This window comes from Oncorhynchus nerka, linkage group LG25, assembly GCF_034236695.1.
Source record: "Oncorhynchus nerka isolate Pitt River linkage group LG25, Oner_Uvic_2.0, whole genome shotgun sequence".
NCBI classification, from domain to species: Eukaryota; Metazoa; Chordata; class Actinopteri; order Salmoniformes; family Salmonidae; genus Oncorhynchus; species Oncorhynchus nerka.
Window position 1 is genome coordinate 43,308,377 of NC_088420.1, and position 22,490 is coordinate 43,330,866.

Consider the following 22,490-nt stretch of genomic DNA (forward strand, 5'->3'; position numbering starts at 1 on the left):
CTGGGAATTTCTTCTTTTTTTCACGTAAATTTGAACGGAAATCCAACGAAATTGTGAAATGTTTTGTTGATTTCAGGTTGAATTCACGTTAGTTAACAACTCAACCAAATGTAAATACAAAATTGACTGTCTGACTGCCCCGCTGTCATTGCCTCCACCTTCCCCGTAAGTTCAATGACAGCAAACAAATATTACCTGGTCATCCAGGGGCAAGGGGGAAACACAAGGTGTGCGGTGGACCCTATCTTATTTTATTATATTCTACATAACTGTCTAATCTTTTTCTTCGTGATTATGGAGGAGAGGAGACTGTGACAGGAATCTTAGTATGTATACATTTTCTGCAGTATTTTGGGGTGTCCTGAAAAGAAGCTACGTGAGAAAAAAATCATGTTCATGTTTACCTCGAGAGGCGCGGAGATGTGGACTCAGAAGATTCCAAGCGGACACACCTCCGCCAACACCCTATGCGCCCTCCTCCCTGCTCACACATCTGATGTGGGCCCCCTAGAACTGCTGCCATTATCGCTTACACACTAGGCTACTACTGTACAACATATTTGCCCGTCTTTATCCACAAGGCACCAAGGCAACTGGACCATTGTGGCGATACCAGAATGGGTTGTAGACAAAGCTTTAGGCAATGCTGTGACCGGCCGAAAAATACCAACGTCCGAATTAGTCTTCCAGCAGTGTGTTTCGTATGGCAAATTGTCATGATCATCTTATTCGGCATTTTTATCCGCTATGACCAAGAATCCGACGCACATTGGGCAGAGTATAGAACATTTCAAAACATTTCCAGTGACATTGAGAACGACTTCTATTTCAGATACCCAAGTAAGTGACCCAAAATTATATGCTCGGTTGCTTTTACATTTCCGTAAACTATGTTTTCTTTAAAAAATATATATATATTTACATTATATATAATAGTAATATATATTCCAACCAAATCTTTGCCAATTTGGTCGTTTTATTCAGAAACGTTGGTCATTAGGGTAGTCCTTTTCCTCTACAAAAGGATAACTTTTTATTGTCATGTTACTAAAAAAAATGACAACGCATAGCGTAGTATTTTATTTAACCAGGCAAGTGATTTAAGAACAAATTCTTATTTACAATGCTGGTCTACCCCTGTCAAACCCTAACGACGTTGGGCCAATTGTGCGCTGTCCTATGGGACTCCGAACCACAGCCAGCCTCATGCTGCCCAATTCCAAATCTCCACTACAATGACCTGAGCTTGAATGTACAATTAAATAGTTGAGCAGTTATTAAATTAAAATGGACATTTAATAATTTGTTCAGAAATAGCATGTCATGTTAAGGTGATCACACCTACTATTCAGGGTTGGCGTCAGAACGAATCAGTTGGATGGGTATTTGACTTCCATAGGGGGGCACTTTTTTTTCAATGAACCTCCTATGTTGCACATATTTTTTAAATAGATGTTATAGTAAAGGCGGTACGTGAGTCAAGTTTGGGGAAGTTCCCAAGTTATCCTACCGTCTGCATGTCAGTTGTGCTTTTTATATGTACATTTTTGTGGAACAGTTTCATTTCAATAATACCTTTTTCGTTTCTCAAAATCACTGCCATGTGGTTAATTATAAAAATCGGAATTAAACCGATACATTTTAAATGTTGAATCTAACGCAAGAGCACCAGCCTCTGAGCGGCAGGTAGCCTAGAGGTTAGATTGTTGGACCAGTAACCGAAAGGTTGCTGGAGAGAATCCCTGAATTGACAAGGAAAAAAGCTTTCATTAACTGCCTGAACCAGAAAGGCAGTTAGCCCAGTGTTCCCCGGTTGCCGAAGACATGGATGTCGATTAAGGCATCCCCCTGCACCTCTTTGAGTAGTTGGGTTAAATGCGGAAGACACATTTCAGTAAATGACTTCAGTTGTACAATCCCCTTGACTGTCTGGACATGGTCCAGCAACTGTGTGAATGTAGGTCCATTTTACAGTTTCGATTTGGTTTTAGTCACTTTAAAGTATATTGAGTTATCCACCCAGTAAAGTTCAAGTTTTACTTGAGTAAAAGGCTAAAAGTATAAAGTTTTAAATATACTTAAGTATAGTGGTGGAAAAAGTACTCAATTAACATACCTGAGTAAAAGTTCAAGTAAACGCTATACATCAAATTCCTTATATGAAGCAATCTATCTGCAATATTAAAGCTGATCTACTCCATAAAAAAAATGATACCAGTATGTACCTTCAGCACCTGACAGACATTATGAAAGCATTTCATCGCAATCACAATCACCTGCACTACTTTAGCTACTTCAATTTCAGTGTTTGCAATGGAGATACACATGCAAAAAGGTCCTGTCTTCTGCTCGGTATTGTGATATAAGAGGATAACCATGTACCTACATCACCACCAGATTATGGCTGTGGGTCAGATAATAGGCAGGTTGTGCATTTTCTTCTGAAATAGTTCCAGACAGCGTAAATGTATTCATCAGACATTTTGTCAATATAGTCCCCCCCTATCTCTCTCAGGTTTCCAGGACGTCCATGTGATGATCTTTGTGGGCTTCGGTTTCCTCATGACCTTCTTGAAGCGCTACAGCTTTAGCGCCGTGGGCTTCAACTTCCTCATCGCTGCCTTCGGCCTTCAGTGGGCGTTGCTGATGCAGGGCTGGTTCCAATCTCTGGACCCCATGGACGAAAAGATCAAGATCAGCATGGAGAGGTTAAAGTTTGACGGCTTTGGTCTAACAGTGTTAAATTCGTTTTCTTGGTCTATTGAGATCAGTGAATATTAGTATCGGATTTGATAGGTGAAAGTGATGTGGGTCTAAAAATAATTATATAGAACTAGTTAAAGCATCCCTTTTTTCAGCGCAAATAATTATATAAATCCATACAATATTGTATAGATTGATATCTTTTTTTTTAACAAACTCACCCCATTCAACATCAATGTATAGAGCTCTTCTGGCTGACCATTCACTGACTGTAGTATGTATAACTTTAGCATGAATGAGTCATATGTGAATGAGTCAGTCATTCAGAATTTAGACCTACGTCATTGAAATCAATCCATAGAATAACATATGTTAATGGAAAAGGATCATGTGAGTGTGAGTGCCAGAAAGAGCATATTTAAAAAAATATATATATATATTTTTGACCTTTATTTATCCAGGTTTTTCTCATTGACATAACATCTCTTTTCCAAGAGAGACCTGATCCAATAGCAGCATTGGGAACAACGTTTCAGACAGAACAACTTACATACACTAACACAACATTAAACAAAACTATAAACACACATACAGTGCAACAAAAACATTTTACCTTAAAAACACGAAAGTCTTGACTAAAAACAGCTGTCCTAAAGACGGAGGAGAAGTGGTGGGACCAGTCTGTGTGTGAAAATCTATCATACAGTGTCCTCAGAAAGTATTCATACCCATTGACTTATTCCACATTTTGTTGTGTTACAGCCTGAATTCAATTCTCACCAATCTATACACAATACCCCACAACGACAAAGTGAAAACATGTTTTTTAGAAATGTTTACAAATGATTGAAAATGAAATGCAGAAATATCTCATTGACATAAGCATTCACACCCCCGAGTAAATACTTTGTAGACGCACTGTCGTGACGTTGTATTGATTAATGCGACAACTGCTGTTCATCAAATGATTAACTGTTTATAATTACGTGATTAAATTAATCAAGAAATTATTAACTCAGTAACCTGGGGCACCATGGGAAAATTTGGTTTGCTTGAGTTTCTATTTCCCAAATTAACTCAAAGAATATCAGAATATCGATTTTACAACCGTCACTAATTAATTAATTTCCTCTACAGTCTCATCCTGAACGTCGCATAATCCGGGAATCTGCATTAACCCGAGTCCCACTAAATAAGTCCATACCACACAAATTGAGTTGATTATTTATTTACTAACAAGCTAAAATGATAATATAAGATACACATACACAAACACACAGTCTTGGCTATTGACTAGAATGTAGTACAATGAAACAGATCCCAAGCGGGCCAACACAATATGACGCGTGTTACACAAAATGGGGATTTAAAATGAGAGAGAAAGACAGAGAGTGCGCGAGAGAAGAACACACTTAGGTACATTTGTAAACTATTCTTAGTTTAACCCCAACCTTGCCCCGAACTGCCGCTCTTATGGGTCAGAATATAATGATGTAATTACGTGTCGAAGGTCTCTGATGGGGTATCTCCTCGAGGACCGAGTTCCTCCTTCTCCTCTGATGGCGGCACCTCTGTTGTCACTGGGTGTAACTCTCTGATTGTCCACACGATGTCTGTGTCCTTTCCACTGCTTTCATTCATACACTGGATCCCTAAGCTACACGGCTGACCGTACTCAGAAGACCCCCTTTCAGAACAAGGGCGAGGAAACAGACCACAACAGAGAGGGTTAGTGGTCGGTTTCCTCGCCCTTGTTCTGAAAGGGGGTCTTCTGAGTACGGTCAGCCGTGTAACTCAGGGATCCAGTGTATGAATGAAAGCAGTGTAGAAACACGATTCCTTGGAAAGTGGTAACCGGGTGGTCCTGCTTGAGTTCACCCTCTTAGACACAGCTACTCATCCGTAGCATAGATTGTTCAAAGGTTCCTTTGTCTTCTTCAACCCTGTGTTGCGTTTTGGGTTTGTGACTACCTCGGACCTTGGCTGCAGCTCGTGGTCACCTAGTCTACTATGTTACTTCTTAACTCATATGTTTTATACCCTCGGGTCAGAAAGGTGCGTTTCCGTATTTATGGCAAGTTCTTTGGGCGTCGCTAGTTACGAGGCAAGTGCTGGATTTTACTCAGATCCAATTTAGACAACTAACTTCACATTTTATCTTTACAAAAACATTCTATTTAATCTGGACATTTTCCACACAACGTACAGTATGAAAACATCAGGTTACATATTGTGAAAAGTTTTCAAGTTACAATGTTTTCATTATAACGTCGTCATTTAACTTTTAATAACATAACAAAAACGACATTCATTTTAATATTCCATCTATCGTCATCACCACCATTTTGGCTGACGAAACATATTGTCCCAAAGTCCATCTACAGTGCCTTGCGAAAGTATTCGGTCCCCTTGAACTTTGCGACCTTTTGCCACATTTCAGGCTTCAAACATAAAGATATAAAACTGTATTTTTTTGTGAAGAATCAACAACAAGTGGGACACAATCATGAAGTGGAACGACATTTATTGGATATTTCAAACTTTTTTAACAAATCAAAAACTGGATTCAGGTCTGGACTTTGACTTGGCCATTCTAACACCTGGATATGTTTATTTTTTAACCATTCCATTGTAGATTTTGCTTTATGTTTTGGATCATTGTCTTGTTGGAAGACAAATCTCCGTCCCAGTCTCAGGTCTTTTGCAGACTCCATCAGGTTTTCTTCCAGAATGGTCCTGTATTTGGCTCCATCCATCTTCCCATCAATTTTAACCATCTTCCCTGTCCCTGCTGAAGAAAAGCAGGCCCAAACCATGATGCTGCCACCACCATGTTTGACAGTGGGGATGGTAGGTTCAGGGTGTTGCTTTTACGCCAAACATAACGTTTTGCATTGTTGCCAAAAAGTTCAATTTTGGTTTCATCTGACCAGAGCACCTTCTTCCACATGTTTGGTGTGTCTCTCAGGTGGCTTGTGGCAAACTTTAAACGACACTTTTTATGGATATCTTTAAGAAATGGCTTTCTTCTTGCCACTCATCCATAAAGGCCAGATTTGTGCAATATACGACTGATTGTTGTCCTATGGACAGAGTCTCCCACCTCAGCTGTAGATCTCTGCAGTTCATCCAGAGTGATTATGGGCCTCTTGGCTGCATCTCTGATCAGTCTTCTCCTTGTATGAGCTGAAAGTTTAGAAGGACGGCCAGTTCTTGGTAGATTTGCAGTGGTCTGATACTCCTTCCATTTCAATATTATCGCTTGCACAGTGCTCCTTGGGATGTTTAAAGCTTGGGAAATCTTTTTGTATCCAAACCGCTTTAAACTTCTTCACAACAGTATCTCGGACCTGCCTGGTGTGTTCCTTGTTCTTCATGATGCTCTCTGCGCTTTTAACGGACCTCTGAGACTATCACAGTGCAGGTGCATTTATACGGAGACTTGATTACACACAGGTGGATTGTATTTATCATCATTAGTCATTTAGGTCAACATTGGATCATTCAGAGATCCTCACTGAACTTCTGGAGAGAGTTTGCTGCACTGAAAGTAAAGGGGCTGAATAATTTTGCACGCCCAATTTTTCAGTTTTTGATTTGTTAAAAAAGTTTGAAATATCCAATAAATGTCGTTCCACCTCATGATTGTGTCCCACTTGTTGTTGATTCTTCACAAAAATATACAGTTTTATATCTTTATGTTTGAAGCCTGAAATGTGGCAAAAGGTCGCAAAGTTCAAGGGGGCCGAATACTTTCTCAAGGCACTGTATTGCACGTTACTGTTCTGAGGTAGGTTCTCCATAGGCCCATCATACATTCCATTCCTCCACAGTGAGAGGACAAAGGGATTTTGTCTGCTGTCTTTATTAAGATTTACAATGGGCGTGAGGTGTCATAAAACCCCCCCACCTCCATACCTCTCTATCTCTCCTCCTCTGGTGGGTGTGAGATATATAATCTGTAGGAGTGTGGTCCATGGTAACCTGACCTGAACAGGCCAGTCATGACAGTCACCCTCTGGTGGGTTAAACTTAGAAGGATTCTGCATGTTGCAATCCACCATAAGAATGACCATCCAATGTCCTGGTTTGTGGATCATCGTAGCAATCCCCCCCCGGTGGTTTACCCTGGTAGGATTTCTGCACGCTGCAGATCACCACTAGAATGGATATGGGAGGTCCAGCAGTGGCTCTGTGTTCCGGCCCGTTGTCCAGTTGTCCCTGCTAGTGGATCTAGGCAGTAACTTGGGCAGACGTTAATAACGCAAAACACTCAGGCAATACATCATTACATTTCTTCCCCAAATGAGCGGCGTTGTGGCTTTAACTGGTGGTTGTATGGGGAACTTGTTTATGGCTCTATCACTTCAAAGGAAATTCAATAAAATGAATAAAAACAAAAACAAGAGATATAGAAAATATAGCTATCACACCTTAATCACCTAATATGGACTATGTTCAAAATATGTCCAAGGTCTATCATGGCATTGACTCTAATGCCATATCTAGGGCGATCCTACTTGAAGGTGGGTAGTTAAGGCATTTGGAAAAATGGCACCCTGAATGAAAAAACTTACATTGGGGACATTACAGAGCTGACCTAACAATATCGGGAGGCTGGGGATGCTGGATCTATGCCAACTTTCCGCAAATCGGGATTGCTTCCGTCCCACAGTGATCCTAGTATAAGATCTCATTTGGTCTTCCATTGCACATGTGTGCCTGTGTACATAGTAGGTGCACACGCCAAGGGAAATAAGACCAAGGATCATGGTAACAGTCAGGATACTGTTCGGCACCATCCAAGAGCGGGTGACAGACCAATCTTTTGGTCTGTAGTCAGTCGGGTCAACTAAAAGTGCCTCATCCTGTACGCTAAGATCAACAGTCATTGGTCCCTCATACTGGATTTGGTTTTGAATGGCTTGTGGTAACTCAAGGGAACACTTAGCAAAAGCGTCAGGCATTTCAATCTCTGTGTCTATCCTGATGTCGGAAAGTTGGTATAGAGAGAGGTTGTCTATGTGGGTAATCGCCCCCTCTGGTACAGTCTGGTTGGGGAGGTTCAATTGGGTGGTTGAGTCATGGCGTTCGTAAGTCATAGTGGTGGACGCGAACGGTGTGTTAACCAACCATCGATTCCGTACCACCTCCACTTGTGTGGTGGTGGCCCAATCCCTTGTTTGGTTATTTTGGCTCTACAGCGTTCTTCGCTGATGATAGGCTTCAGACCACAAAGATGCTCAGTGTTATCCCTGACGAACGGTTTGCTTGGACTGAGGTAGTGGACATCTTTGGTTAGAGTACACAGTAACAGGTTAGGGGTGAGATAGAAATCTGTATTGTTTTCCTGATAAGCTATGTCTGGGGGTGTGGCAATTTTCATGTGGGTTCTGTCACGGCAAAATCCTACATTTAGAATCGTTTTCAATCTGTAGATATTCTCCAATTCAACAACCGGCAGCGTCAGTAAAAATCCCACTTCATTACGATCAACATCAACATCCCCAGACTATAGGCCAAATGTGACTGTAACAGCCTTACCATGGTTGTAGTAGCTGAGGTCAATATGTCGTACACCATTGAGAGGGGCACTAGATACGAGGGGATTCTATTCATGGCCAAGTGGTCCGAAGAACTGCTAAACTTCACAGAGAAAATCCTCCAATAACAATCGAACCAATTGGACATGGGCAAAGTCATGGTTCCTGACCTCTACTAGCTTTCCTAAATATTGGAGGGTTTTGTTCAGGAGAGTGGCATGTGTGTTTACCACCAGAATAGTTTCATGGAGAGACTTTCCCACATGTTGCAACCTGAGTGCCTGTGTTTTCATCTGTTGCTGGATAAGTGGCATCTCTTCAGTAATCTCCCTAACATTTCGCTTGACTGTGGCTAGACTGACTGCGTTGACTTTAGTGGTACCTAGGGCAAATAGTGACCCTACGGCTGCACCTATCGAGAGTAGCGCCCGGACTAATAGTTTTTTCTCGCCTGGGCACTGCTAGTTCTGACTGGGTGACTGTGAACTTTTGGAGCTGGGCCAACATATAGGCAGTGTCTAGCTGGGCATGCTTAACTGCCTGGAAGGTCCAATCCCGGGCCAACTCAAATAAGCCGCAGGTGAAATGTGTTGGCGGTACATGTTCTTTGCATCTAGGCGGACATACACCCTCACGCACAAGCATTTCGCTACACTCGCATTAACATCTGCTAACCATGTGTATGTGACAAATAACATTTGATTTGATTTGATTTGATTGGTATACTCTGCAGTTAGTTATAAGGAGTCCTGGATCATTGCGGTGAACGATACCCGTACGGGGTCCGCTCGTGATTACATCTGCTGGGTTGGTTTTGACAAGGGCGCAGAGTGTCAGGATCAGCCAAAGGAACTCCATCCTAAAGAAAAGCATAATCAGAGATATTGTTTGATTATTTCAGTTATTTCCTTTCGTAAATGAAAATGTTTTGACAACTGTTTTTCTGATTTTCTTATTTTGGACAGCACAGCGCAGGACAATATCAATAGTGACAACACGTATATCTTGTAGTTGGGAGGAGAAGAAAGATGTTAGGTGCAATGCACTGATCTCCTGGAAGGGATCAGCGGAAGGTACAGTGACTTGCGAAAGTATTCACCCCCTTAGCATTTTTTCTATTTTGTTGCCTTACTACCTGGAATTAAATTAGTTTTTTGGGGGGGTTTGAATCATTTGATTTACACAACATGCCTACCACTTTGAAGATGCAAAATATTTTTTATTGTGAAACAAACAAGAAATAAGAAAAAAAATAATAAGAAAACTTAAGCGTGCATAACTATTAACCCCCCCAAAGTCAATACTTTGTAGAGCCACCTTTTGCAGCAATTGCAGCTGCAAGTCACTTGGGGTATGTCTCTATAAGCTTGGCACATCTAGCCACTGGGATTTTTTCCCATTCTTCAAGGAAAAACTGCTCCTGCTCCTTCAAGTTGGATGGGTTCCACTGGTGTACAGCAATCTTTAAGTCATACGACATATTCTCAATTGGATTGAGGTCTGGGATTTGACTAGGCCATTCCAAGACATTTAAATGTTTCCCCTTTAGCAGTAAGCCTCCTGTTAGGAGGTGAACCTCCGTTCCAGTATCAAATCTCTGGAAGACTGAAACAGGTTTCCCTCAAGAATTACCCTGTATTTAGCGCCATCCATCATTACTTCAATTCTGACCAGTTTCCCAGTCCCTGCCAATGAACCCCCCCAGCATGATGCTGCCACCACCATGCTTCACTGTGGGGATGGTATTCTCGGGGTGATTAGAGGTGTTGGGTTTGCGCCAGACATAGAATTTTCCTTGATGGCCAAAAAGCTCAATTTGAGTCTCATCTGACCAGAGTACCTTCATCCATATGTTTGGGGAGTCTCCCATATGCTTTTTGGCGAACACCAAACATGTTTGCTTATTTTGTTCTTTAAGCAACAGCTTTTTTTCTGAACACTCTTCCGTAAAGCCCAGCTCTGTGGAGTGTATGGCTTAAAGTGGTTCTGTGGACAGATACTCCAACCTCCGCTGTGGAGCTTTGCAGCTCCTTCAGGGTTATCTTTGGTCTCTTTGTTGCCTCTCTGATTAATGCCCTCCATGCCTGGTCCGTGAGTTTTGATGGGCGGCCCTCTCTTAGCAGGTTTGTTGTGGTGCCATATTCTTTCCATTTTTTAATAATGGATTTAATGGTGCTCTGTGGGAGGTTCAAAGTTTTGGATATTTTTTTATAACCCAACCCTGATCTGTACTTCTCCACAACTTTGTCCCTGACCTGTTTGGAGAGCTCCTTTGTCTTCATGGTGCCGCTTGCTTGGTGTTGCCCCTTGCTTAGTGGTGTTGCAGACTCTGGAGCCTTTCAGAACAGGTGTATGTATACTGAGATCATGTGACAGATCATGTGACACTTAGATTGCAAACAGATGGACTATTTAACTAATTATGTGACTTATGAAGGTAATTGGTTGCACCAGATCTTATTTAGGGGCTTCATAGCAAAGGGGGTGAATACATATGCTCGCACCACTTTTCCATATATATATATATTTTTTTTAAATTAAAAAATTAAAACTTCTTGCGTCGAGCAATCCCGTATCCGGGAGCGTAATCATAGCCTCAAGCTCATTACCATAACGCAATGTTAACTATTCATGAAAATCGCAAATGAAATGAAAGAAATATATTCACTCACAAGCTTAGCCTTTTGTTAACAACACTGTCATCTCAGATTTTCAAAATATGCTTTTCAACCATAGCTACACAAGCATTTGTGTAAGAGTATTGATAGCTAGCATAGCATTAAGCCTAGCATTCAACAGGCAACATTTTCACAAAGACAAGAAAAGCATTCAAATAAAATAATTTACCTTTGAAGAACTTTGGATGTTTTCAATGAGGAGACTCTCAGTTAGATAGCAAATGTTCAGTTTTTCCAAAAATATTATTTGTGTAGGAGAAATCGCTCCGTTTTGTTCATCACGTTTGGCTAAGAAAAAAACCAGAAAATTCAGTCATTACATCGCCAAACTTTTTTCCAAATTAACTCCATAATATCGACAGAAACATGGCAAACGTTGTTTAGAATCAATCCTCAAGGTGTTTTTCACATATCTATTTGATGATAAATCATTCATGGCAGTTGGGTTTCTCCTCGGAAGCAAATGGAAAAATACACGCAGCTGGAGATTACGCAATAATTGCAACGGAGGACACCAAGCGAGCACCTGGTAGATGTAGTGTAAAATGGTCAATCTTCCAATGATATGCCTACAAATACGTCACAATGCTGCAGACACCTTGGGGAAACGACAGAAAGTGTAAGCTCATTCCTGGCGCATTCACAGCCATATAAGGAGACATTGGAACACAGCGCCTTCAAAATCTGGGGCATTTCCTGTTTGAAATTTCATCTTGGTTTCGCCTGTAGCATCAGTTCTGTGGCACTCACAGATAATATCTTAGCAGTTTTGGAAATGTCAGAGTGTTTTCTTTCCAAAGCTGTCAATTATATGCATAGTCGAGCATCTTTTCGTGACAAAATATCTTGTTTAAAACGGGAACGTTTTTTTATCCAAACATTAAAAGAGCGCCCCCTATATCGAAGAAGAACTAATTGTTTTCATTTCACTTCACCAATTTGGACTATTTTGTGTATGTCCATTACATGACATTCAAATAAAAATACATTTAAATTACAGGTTGCAATTAAAAAAAAATAGGAAAAATGCCAAGGGGGGGATGAATACTTTTGCAAGGCACTGTACTTAAGAATTTTCTTAGTGCCTTCGACTTGCTAGGTTTCTGTCTATTCGGTGCTGGCTAGCACCCCTTCTATTCCCATGGGGCGAGTGTACAACTTGATTTGGTTCCTGTGGACCCACTTTAACATTGTGTTTTGTCAACCTTTGATGGTTCTGATTTGATAAGCTACAGGTGACAGCTTCACCACAATCTCGTGTGGCCCCGTCCAGTGGGGCAGGAACTTTGTCGCAACGCCCGCGGGTTTGGTGTATATGTAGTACCACACCTTGTCCTCGAACAACCGGTGTGAGGCCTTTTTGTCATAATAGGTTTTGTCACCTTCTGTACTTCTCTCCAACTTTCTTTGAGTATACGCAAAGGTAGTCTGGAGGTGGTTTCGCAAGTCCGTCACATATTGATGAGCCGTGTATGCCATGTCTGCTGCGACATCTCCCGATTGGTACAGGAGATGCAGTGGAAGTGTCATTTGCCAGCCTGTCATCATCTCGAATTGTGTTATTCCCATAGACCTGTTGCGTGAGGCTCTTCTCGCCATCAGTGGGGGGTTGAGGTCCCAATCTTTGTGGTTGGCTGCCACATATTTCCTCAGGATTCTGACGATTGTCTGATTGCTCCTTTCTACCCTGCCGGAGCTCCTAGGGTGGTACGCGATGTGGAGTTTAGCTTCGACTCCCAGGAGCCGCCATAGTTTGGTCATTAAAGCTGCCGAAAAGTGGGTTCCTCTGTCGCTGTCCATGGTTACTCCTGGCAGCCCGAAATGACTGAAAACGTGGTTGAGCAAAAGAATGGCCTTGGTTTCCGCTGTGTCATTGGTTGCGGGCAGGCACTCCACCCACTTGTGAATGAGCAAGTCACTGTGTGGAAATACTTGTTGCCTCTGGCCGACCTGGCAACTGGGCCGATCCAGTCGTTGTGGATCGAGCTCCAGGGGTAAGACACATGCTTGCGTTGCAGGGGTGCTCTGTGAAGTGGCTTAGAGGGTTGAAACTGGCAGCAAACTAGACACCCCCTCACGTATTGTGCCACTTCTTGTTCCATGTGAGGCCAGTGGGCCACCTGTCACAATGTTTCACATGTAGCCTTGACCCCCCTATGGCTTCCACATTGACTCGTTGTGGGCATGAGCTATCATTATCCCCCTCTGTGTTTTAGGAACCATCCATCTTCATGTGGCGTCGGTTTCTGAAACATAAACCAGTAGGTCAAGTGTGAGTGTGAGTTTATGTTTAGTTGCATACTGCGAACGAAAGTCGTGTGAACCTGCCAAAACCAATTCGGACACTGGGTGATTGACAGGATCAGACAGGAAAGCCTTCAAAGTCTGAGGGACCCATCTTGGTTTTGCATTGCTACCAGGTGACCATTCAGGAATGAATGAGTTGGCAACACATTATGTTAGTGCGAAGACGTTTCCCGCGATGCTACATGGCTGTGCGTTACTGCAGATACCATGGCCGCCTCGGTGGTTTTGCGTCTCGGGCATCGAACACCCAAGGGGTGACGTGAATTGCACCAGATTTCGCCCTGCTGTCGGTATGGTCGTTGCCAAGTTTGTTCATGACAAGGTGATTTGGAGTGTCTCTTGACTTTCTTCCAATCTTCCAGTATGTCGTGTTTGGTGATGAGGTCATCGCAAGCTAGAATGAGATCTTTGTTTTTCACTTCTTTGCCACTTGAAGTGGTCATGTGTTTTTGTTTCCAAAACAGTAAGTGGCATAAGAAGGTGAGTCTGGCATAGTCTGAGTCGGTGCAGATTGCAAGTTTTGACAAGCCGTGTTTCACCGCCATTTGCAGTGTGATAAGCACGCCCACTTCTGAGGACTGGCTGGTCTTGTTGCCTAGCTGAAATTGTCATTGTGCCATACCAATCCCACACCAGCTTGCAAATGGTCTAGATGGCGGTAAGAACAGCCATCCGCAAATGCTATCGGCATGCCAAGACCCACGTTCTCTTCGAAGTAGTGATGGTTCAAATGCAATGGCGGAGCTACATCACCGGGGGTGGTGTGAAGTCGGTTTCATCATCACCACACCTTTGACACACCGCCAAAGCCTCACCCAAAGGCAGGTTTGACCCTTCGTTTGACCCTTTGACCCTTTTGCGTAGTTGACTACTACATCATGGCTCTGCAGTGTCATCAGTCAAGTCGCTATTATGCTGTTGTGTACAGCACCCTCACTGATTCGTTGGCTTTTCAGAAAAGTCACAGGCTGGTGACATGTTTCTATGATGACCTTTTGTCCGCCGACATGACTGGTGAAGTGTTTGACCGCCCAGACTGTCGAAAGCAGCGCTTTTACGCAGTCTGAGTACTTGTGTTCAGCAGTTGTCTGCCTCTTTTATTTTTTACCCATCTACCAATAGGTACCCTTCTTTGCCAGGCATTGGAAAACCTTACTTGTCTTTGTGGTTGAATCTGTGTTTGAAATTCACTGCTCGACCGAGGGACCTTACAGAGGTCTGTATGAGGTACAGAGATGAGGTAGTCATTCAAAAAATCATGGTAAACATGAGTGAGTCCATGCAACCTATTATGTGACTTGTTAAGAAAAATGTTTCTCCTGAATTAATTTAGACTTGCCATAACATAATTATTGACTCAAGACATTTCAGGTTTTCATTTTTAATACATTCGTAAAAATGTCTAAACACAGTATTCACCTTTGACCATATGGGGTATTGTGTGTAGACCAGTGGGAAATAAAATCTATTGAATCCATTTTTAATTCAGGCTGTAACATCAAAATGTGGAAAAAGTCAAGTGGTGTGAGTAATTTCTGCAGGCACTGTATGTATCACCTGTTACTATTGATCCTCTTGACTTGTGAGGTGTACAGTCTGTACACAGTAATGGGAGGGCAAACAAAAGACATATTAGTGCTAATCATGCATTTATGATTCTGCTGAAGTTTCTCCAATCTTGTGTAAACAGATATAATATGTGTGGGTGCATGTCTGTGTGACGTGTGTGTGGAATCAAACATGTACCCCTGTGTACCCGTGTATGCCTCTGTGCCTGTGCACGTGAACAGATAAATGTCTAAGGGTGCCTGAGCACCCACCCTTTTGCCCTCCTATGAGAAAAGTGCCCAAATTTTTATTTAACTTTTAGTATATTTTCACTCTTGTTATTTAAATGAATTGCCCATCAAACTAGCTAATTTCTCATGATTGAATCTTGGAAAATTCCCAATCCTCCTCCCCCACTCGAGTCCACCCCGACTGCACTTGTCCTGCAGGCAGAAGCCACAGGTGCCGAAAGGTAGTGTAGTAGGGGCTACCTTTTGAGTTGCATGTGTCTTCTCACGGTTAGGAATAGGGAAGCAGAACAAAAAACAATCACAGTTAAAGACCAGTTAGATTGTTTCAACAGCATAGCTAACTAGCTGTCTAACTAACTAGCTGATTTACATAATCTACATCCGCTATGATCAGCTGATAGCCCGCCCCTCTTTGCCCTCTCTTTGAGCAGTAGGCTGTAAACTTGCAGGGATGAGTGTGATTTGACAGAAAATAAAGGCCTATGCTGTTGAAATTTGATTACAGGAACATTAGATAATGAACTATGAATGTAAGAATTTTAAGTCAACTGTGGTTTCGGGAGGTAGGGTGCCCTTTTCACTGAGCACTCTAATGACATAATAATTCCCACGCTAATGCCATAACGCTAATGCCTTAACGCTAATGCCATAATAATTCCCACGCTAATGCCATAACGCTAATGCCTTAACGCTAATGCCATAACTCTAATGCCATAATAATTCCCACGCTAATGCCATAACGCTAATGCCTTAACGCTAATGCCATAACTCTAATGCCATAATAATTCCCACGCTAATGCCATAACGCTAATGCCTTAACGCTAATGCCATAACGCTAATGCCATAAGAGCCGTTTCGTATCCTAGCAGAACAAATTGTTATAAAGTAAGATGCAAATTAAGGGCTATTCAATCCGCAGTGCTGAAGAGTTGAAAATTAAATGTAATTTACATTTGAGCCTACATATAAAGCATTTAGCGTTAATGCAGTTTGCGTGAATGCATTGCCTTTACATTTTTATCATGCTGTAAAGCCAAACTTCAGTGCTACGGATTGAATCGAGTCCTTAAAACCTTTTACAGCAGTGGGCTAAATAAGGGTCACACAATGTTTCTTGGTAGTCTTAAACAAATCTACTTTGAAATTGAAGTATTCACCTCACACACATGGTTATCGGCTTTAAAAAAAGAAGACACCTGCACCATGTCAGATATTGAGTTGAAATGTATTCAATTTTGAGTTTGCATGCCAATATTACACTTTATATACGTCACATAAGACTGAAATATAACAAAACTGTTTGACATAGAAACACTGTATTTTCGGCATAAAGAAAAATAAAAGAGTATTAATTATGGAATTAAGAGAAATCTAACATTCCACCCATGAGACCACTAGGTAATTTGACTGCAGGAAAGGTGTACTCTGTGTTGTGAGGTGTACAGAGTCACAGTAAGTATGATCATATTTATTTTACAGTTATAAGAAATGTGAAATCTTATAGTAAGTTGTTTATGTTTATTATTGTTACTATATTTAGAAAGCATTTCAGTCATTTCAAGCCCTATTGCCCCACTTATGTTGAATAGGAAAAAAATATTAGATTTGTCATATTTTCATAGTATTTGTACTACGTACTTGAGCTTGTGTCCTCAAACGTGAGTACACCTCAGCAATTTATTTAAAAAAAATACCAGAAAGGTAAGTTCCAGACCTTTCCAAAACTATACAACATTAACATTCCCAAAAGTGTGTAAAGCTGTCGTCAAGGCAAAGGTTGGCTACTTTGAATAATTGCAAATATAAAATATATTTTGATTTGCTTAACACTTTTTTGGTTACTACATTATTCCATGTGTTATTTCATATGTTTGCTGTCTTCACTATTGTTCTACAATGTAGAAAATAATTAATTATATTGTATTGTGTGTAGATTGAGGAAAAATCCATTTTAGAATAAAGTTGTAACGTAACAAAATGTCAAGGGGTAGCCTGGTCCCAGATCTGTTTTTGCTGTGTTACAATGACCAAATGAGTTGGCAAGTCAGCAAAAAAGGATATGGTACCAGGCTGACACCGACCCACTATACATTGTAATCCTGCTCTGGTTCCTTCCTTCTCAGTCTGATCAATGCAGATTTCTGTGTAGCCAGCTGCCTAATAGCATATGGGGCGGTGCTAGGCAAGTTGAGCCCAGTCCAGCTGATGGTGATGACACTGTTTGGAATCACTCTGTATGCTGTGGATGAGTTCATCATCCTCAACCTCATACATGTAAGTCTTTAGTAAATGAAGGCTTTAATATTAAGTCCTGCATACATGGTTCTCACAAATGGCCCACAGTGATGCTGTATCAAGGTCTGTGCTTGATTGATTTTCTGAATACATTTACTGTTACAATAGGGTTTTGTGGAATAGATGTTGATATCCACATATACGAATAAGGTGGCTGGTTTACTGTATATCATTCTCCCTTACAGGCCAGGGATGCTGGCGGCTCCATGGTGATCCACACATTCGGGGCTTATTATGGTCTGTCCATCTCGTGGATGCTGTACCGGCCCAACCTGGACCAGAGCAAGCGTCTGAATGGCTCTGTCTATCACTCAGACGTCTTTGCCATGATCGGTGAGTCGGATTCACAATAGTTGACTCTTTGCACATTTTCCATACTGGTATATATGCAACTGTACTACCATGGATCCACCCCTGTCCCGTAGGAACCCTGTTCCTGTGGATGTTCTGGCCTAGTTTTAACTCAGCCATCACGGACCACGGGGATGGGCAACATCGAGCGGCCATCAACACCTACCTGGCCCTGGCCTCCACTGTCCTCACCACCGTAGCCATCTCCAGTCTCTCCCAGAAGACTGGCAAGCTGGACATGGTAATTGGCCATATGGTGTGCCTTACATACATTGTCCTGGTTCCAGATCTGTTTGGGCTGTCTTGCCAACTCCTATGGTCATTGGAGTAATGGCCATACCCGTTTCCTTTTTATCATACATCTCCACTAAAACTATTGGCCAACCGTTCTGTTCCTGTGTTCCAGGTTCACATCCAGAACTCCACGCTGGCAGGGGGTGTTGCCGTGGGTACGGCAGCAGAGTTCATGCTAATGCCTTATGGGTCTCTGATCATAGGGTTCTGCTGTGGCATCATCTCCACCCTGGGCTACATCTATATCACGGTAATGTAGAATATGGAGTCACATCAGCTTTGTTCATCAGATTTATTTGCAACTTTCCACGAAATGTGCCTACCGAATGCAGTGAAGGAGTGTAATTGCTAGTTAGAGGCTAGTATAGTAGTGACTACTGACTAGGGTACTCCTATTTGATTAGTGGGCATGTATGTGTCTGTTCCCTCAGCCATTCATGGAGAAGTATCTGAAGATCCAGGACACGTGTGGCATCCACAACCTCCACGCCATGCCTGGGGTCATAGGGGGCATTGTGGGCGCCGTCACTGCAGCAGCCGCCAGTGAAGGGGTCTATGGCAAGGCGGGGTGAGTTATGGCATATCATTATGCACATCCAATGCTGCAACAATGAAGTCTGCTCAGTTTGTCTGCTTCCAATAGTTTTTTCCCCCCACCTCAGATATAGTAAATGTTTTTTTGAATAGGTTGATAAACACATTTGACTTCACGGGGAAATGGAAAGACATGGTGCCGAGCCGGCAGGGAGGACACCAGGCAGCAGGGCTCTGTGTTGCCCTCTGCTTTGGAGTCGGAGGAGGAATCATTGTTGGTGAGTTGGACACAATGTAACCGTCTCTAGATTAGATTGTGTGTGCTGATCAAAACAGGTTCTGAGATCCCAGGCCACCACACAAACAAGGCTAATATACTGCAAGGTCAAAGATTTTTAAATGTACAAAAATCTGGTTCACACGCTCAGTCCCAGAGATGCAGTACATACTGCTGGATGTCCTCAAGATTGGCTGCCCCCACCACCCTTCGGTCATCATCTGCTCGCGGCACCCAGCCCACAGAACAGTGCTGACAGCACAGATATAGAGAGGAAACATCCATTCTGAACAGAAGTATTCCATCTGACCCACACATTTAGGGGTCTACCGTTCGTTATCTACGTGGTAGTGAGCGTGGTCGACGCTGGTCCCCATCAAGGTTTCAGTGGTGGTGGCGGAGGCAGCAGCAGTGATGGCCATCTCCCTCCATCAGCAGGCCCAGACTGATGCTGAAAGCTCCTTTTTCATTTGTGTGGTAGCTCATTAAGTCAATCAGGCCCAACTCCTGTCTCCAAGGGGAGTCTACAATAAATCAATTAGGAAACACAAAAGGAAGGAGAAACACAGCAAACAATATAAATCATGCAACATTTGAATAAGGCTCACAAAGTATAAATCAAATCAAATCAAATCAAATTGTATTTGTCACATACACATGGTTAGCAGATGTTAGTGCGAGTGTAGCGAAATGCTTGTGCTTCTAGATCCGACAATGCAGTAATAACCAACAAGTAATCTAGCTAACAATTCCAAAACTACTACCTTATAGACACAAGTGTAAGGGGATAAAGAAAGGTCACTTCCCACTCAAAATAAATGTTACATTCATACAAAAAAAAGTAAGGTCTCCATTTTGGGTTAAATATAAGGGAGACAACATGTGACACATTCATGAGTGTTTTAGTGAGGACAGGTTTTGAGGGAGCTGACTAGTTCATGTAGTATTGTGCGGCTGGGGTGGTGTATTTGAATAACTGCTGTATGTACTCCGTGGTGAGGATGCTGTTTGTCCCTAGGCTGTATCCTGAGGATGCCTATCTGGGGGGATGCTCCTGATGACAACTGCTTTGACGATGAACTCTACTGGGAGGTGAGATACTGTCCTAAACCATTAAAGTCCAAATGCATTCATAGCATGAAGACTGAAGTCATTTTCGACCGATCTTTCTGAAGGTGATTTCTGAGCATTTTTTTTGTTGAGAATTTGAATCAAAACAATGTGTCATTGTTAAAGGGCAGTATATATATATATTTTTCCCCCTAAACTGTTTCCCTAATACTGTCACGTCCTTCATGGAATGGTTAATACCAATATTTAGCTATTAGCTTGTTTCCAGTCCGAGGAGGTTTGCTTATTATGACTAAATGGTCTTTGGTTTGTAGAAGCTAAGGAAGGATATAGCAGTGGAAACTAGTTACCTCTTTTTTTACATGCTTTTGGAAGTTCGAATCAAATGTTGATTTCTGCCCTCAGTTACCTGAGGATGAAGAGAGCATTCCACCTATACTGGAGGACAACAACCACATGCGGAACAGGGATGTGTAAGTAGCAGATTTGTGCAACAATAGGATTATGGAGGTTGGATTGTAAGGCTTTTGTTCATTATGCCTTATGATACGACAATAGTTCCTGTTTTTTTGGTTAGTCATGTTACTTGACCTGGATTTGAACCTTTTTTCATTAAACGTCCCCTTTAATTTTTGTCAGATGGTCCAAAACCATCCTCAGAGAATTGCTTTAATTTAAGTCTAATTATTTTTTCTGGAAAAGGCTTATTATAATAAAGATTCAAATCCAGGTCATGTGACATGATTAACCAAAACACAGGGCCCTAAAATGCCTTTGTCCTCATAAAATGTGTTATGTCAAATATCCTCAAGATGGCAGCAGACCACTGTGCTATATGAAGTGTATGCCCACCCCTAGTGCATACAATCCTTGTTTGGGCCCACACAATAGCCCACACAATACTGTGAAAAATTGCCACAAATTAGTTGACAACATGTTGTTTCAGACTTTTTGAAAAGCTGAATTGGTCTTTGTGCTCTACGTGTGTGTGTGGCAATCTGTTCTGTGTGTTGCTCATCTGTTCTGTGTGTTGGTAGGGGTGTTCCATAGCCCTGGACAGGTGCTTTCTGAAAGTGACCTTGAAGTTATCCCGTAGCTGTTGTGCTTGGCCTGAAAATGACAATGGTACTGCTTTTAGAATAGGTCATTTTCAGGACAGTGTCTGGGGATTAAAAAAACATTTACTCTGTGTGAGAGGAGGATTTTATCTAATTAGGTGGAATCTGTCTATTTGATGTAGAACAATATAGAAAAAGAACAGGAACCAACTTTCTCTCAATTCCCTTTAAGCAAAGCAACGTGAAAATAGAAAGAGTGTACTGTTCATAAAGTATGAATAAACGGTCTGAAGCCTATGTGTAGTCCTGGGCTGTACCAGTTTCACGCAAGGGTTGTGATCTTAACGTAACCTTTTGTCATTCACAGTACAGAATCCCATTTCTCTATGGAACAGAGTCAGAACTGACGCTAGAGCCTGATGTCATCTCCCCCCTACAAAAACTGATGGTTCTATCCTACACTGACTCATGCTGGACAGAAAACACTCCTATCCTCCTGTTCTGTTCATGGAATTTAGTCAATCTTTACTACTTTACATTGGAATCACAACATGAACTCCCTGAGAAACAGTGACAATTATCTTTGTTTAATGAAATAGTTTTGACAAAAATAATGGTGCCATGTTTCTATCACCAGTCAGGCCTAAGTCGAATCCTAAGCATCATTAATATTAACAGTAAGATAGGTGACTGTACACCTTATTTTCCACATTGTCATTGTGTCACCTTACCAAATAAAGACCACAGGCCAAACCACCGGTGATGCTGGTGTGAGAGGAATTATTGCATTAATCGGAATTTGTGGAGATTCTGTCCTTTGTGACAGGTATAATCAAATACAATTGTCACATGCTTTGTAAACAACAGGTGTAGACTAACAGTGAAACGCTTCCTTATGGCCCCTTCCCAAAAATGCAGAAGCAGAAATGGTCAGGAACCCTAACACGGCAGCTATCCACTGCAGCGCCCTCTTCAATCTTCTACTGTATGTCATGTTTTGTTTATAGCTTAGGTTGATGTTTTTTAGGTCCAGTTGGTTTTATGGTTTATCCAAATGGCTCTATGGAATTTCAGCTCAAGCTTTCATCGTTTAGTCATAGAACCGGATTAAATTTGCATCGCTGCATTCAAGGAGTGTAAAGTATATTTATGACTGTAGAGAAAGGGGGTACATTACCGGTGTTTATAGTGAGATGTGAATTTGATTAAACTAAATCAAGGCAAATGAAAACTGCTGTGTTTGGATGTCTTCACTTATAACCTGTTTTACATATTTAATTTATTGTTCATTCTAATCTGTACGTTTTGAAGCATTTGATTAAATCTAGCTACCCATTTATGCAACCTCGTCACGAAGTGTTTGAGTCTATTGTAGTGGAGTAGGTCTACTGTAGCAGGTCTTCACAGGTCCCCCAAACTCGACTACCTGAGAGGGTCTAGGTCCAAAATTCCTGATTGTATCGTTTCTCGGGTGTATGTAGCTACCAGTTGTGGACCCAACTACAGCTCTGCATAGGCTTTTCAAAATGCGATATTCACTTTCATTATTATTTTCTTTTAATTTGTTAGTACAATTAACT

General features: G+C 41.8%; 1 protein-coding gene across 1 annotated transcript; it reads left to right on the top strand.

Annotated features, from left to right (window-relative positions):
- Positions 1 to 617: 617 nt before the first annotated feature.
- LOC115108959 (ammonium transporter Rh type C 1) lies at positions 618 to 22,093 on the top strand. The gene is made up of 11 exons (XM_029633511.2): positions 618 to 840; positions 2,516 to 2,708; positions 17,154 to 17,304; positions 17,511 to 17,658; positions 17,751 to 17,917; positions 18,083 to 18,220; positions 18,402 to 18,538; positions 18,658 to 18,782; positions 19,800 to 19,873; positions 20,258 to 20,325; positions 21,278 to 22,093. Exons 1-11 carry the CDS (start codon positions 618 to 620, stop codon positions 21,315 to 21,317), a joined length of 1,464 nt encoding a protein of 487 aa, XP_029489371.1. The 3' UTR covers positions 21,318 to 22,093.
- The last annotated feature ends 397 nt before the right edge of the window (positions 22,094 to 22,490 follow it).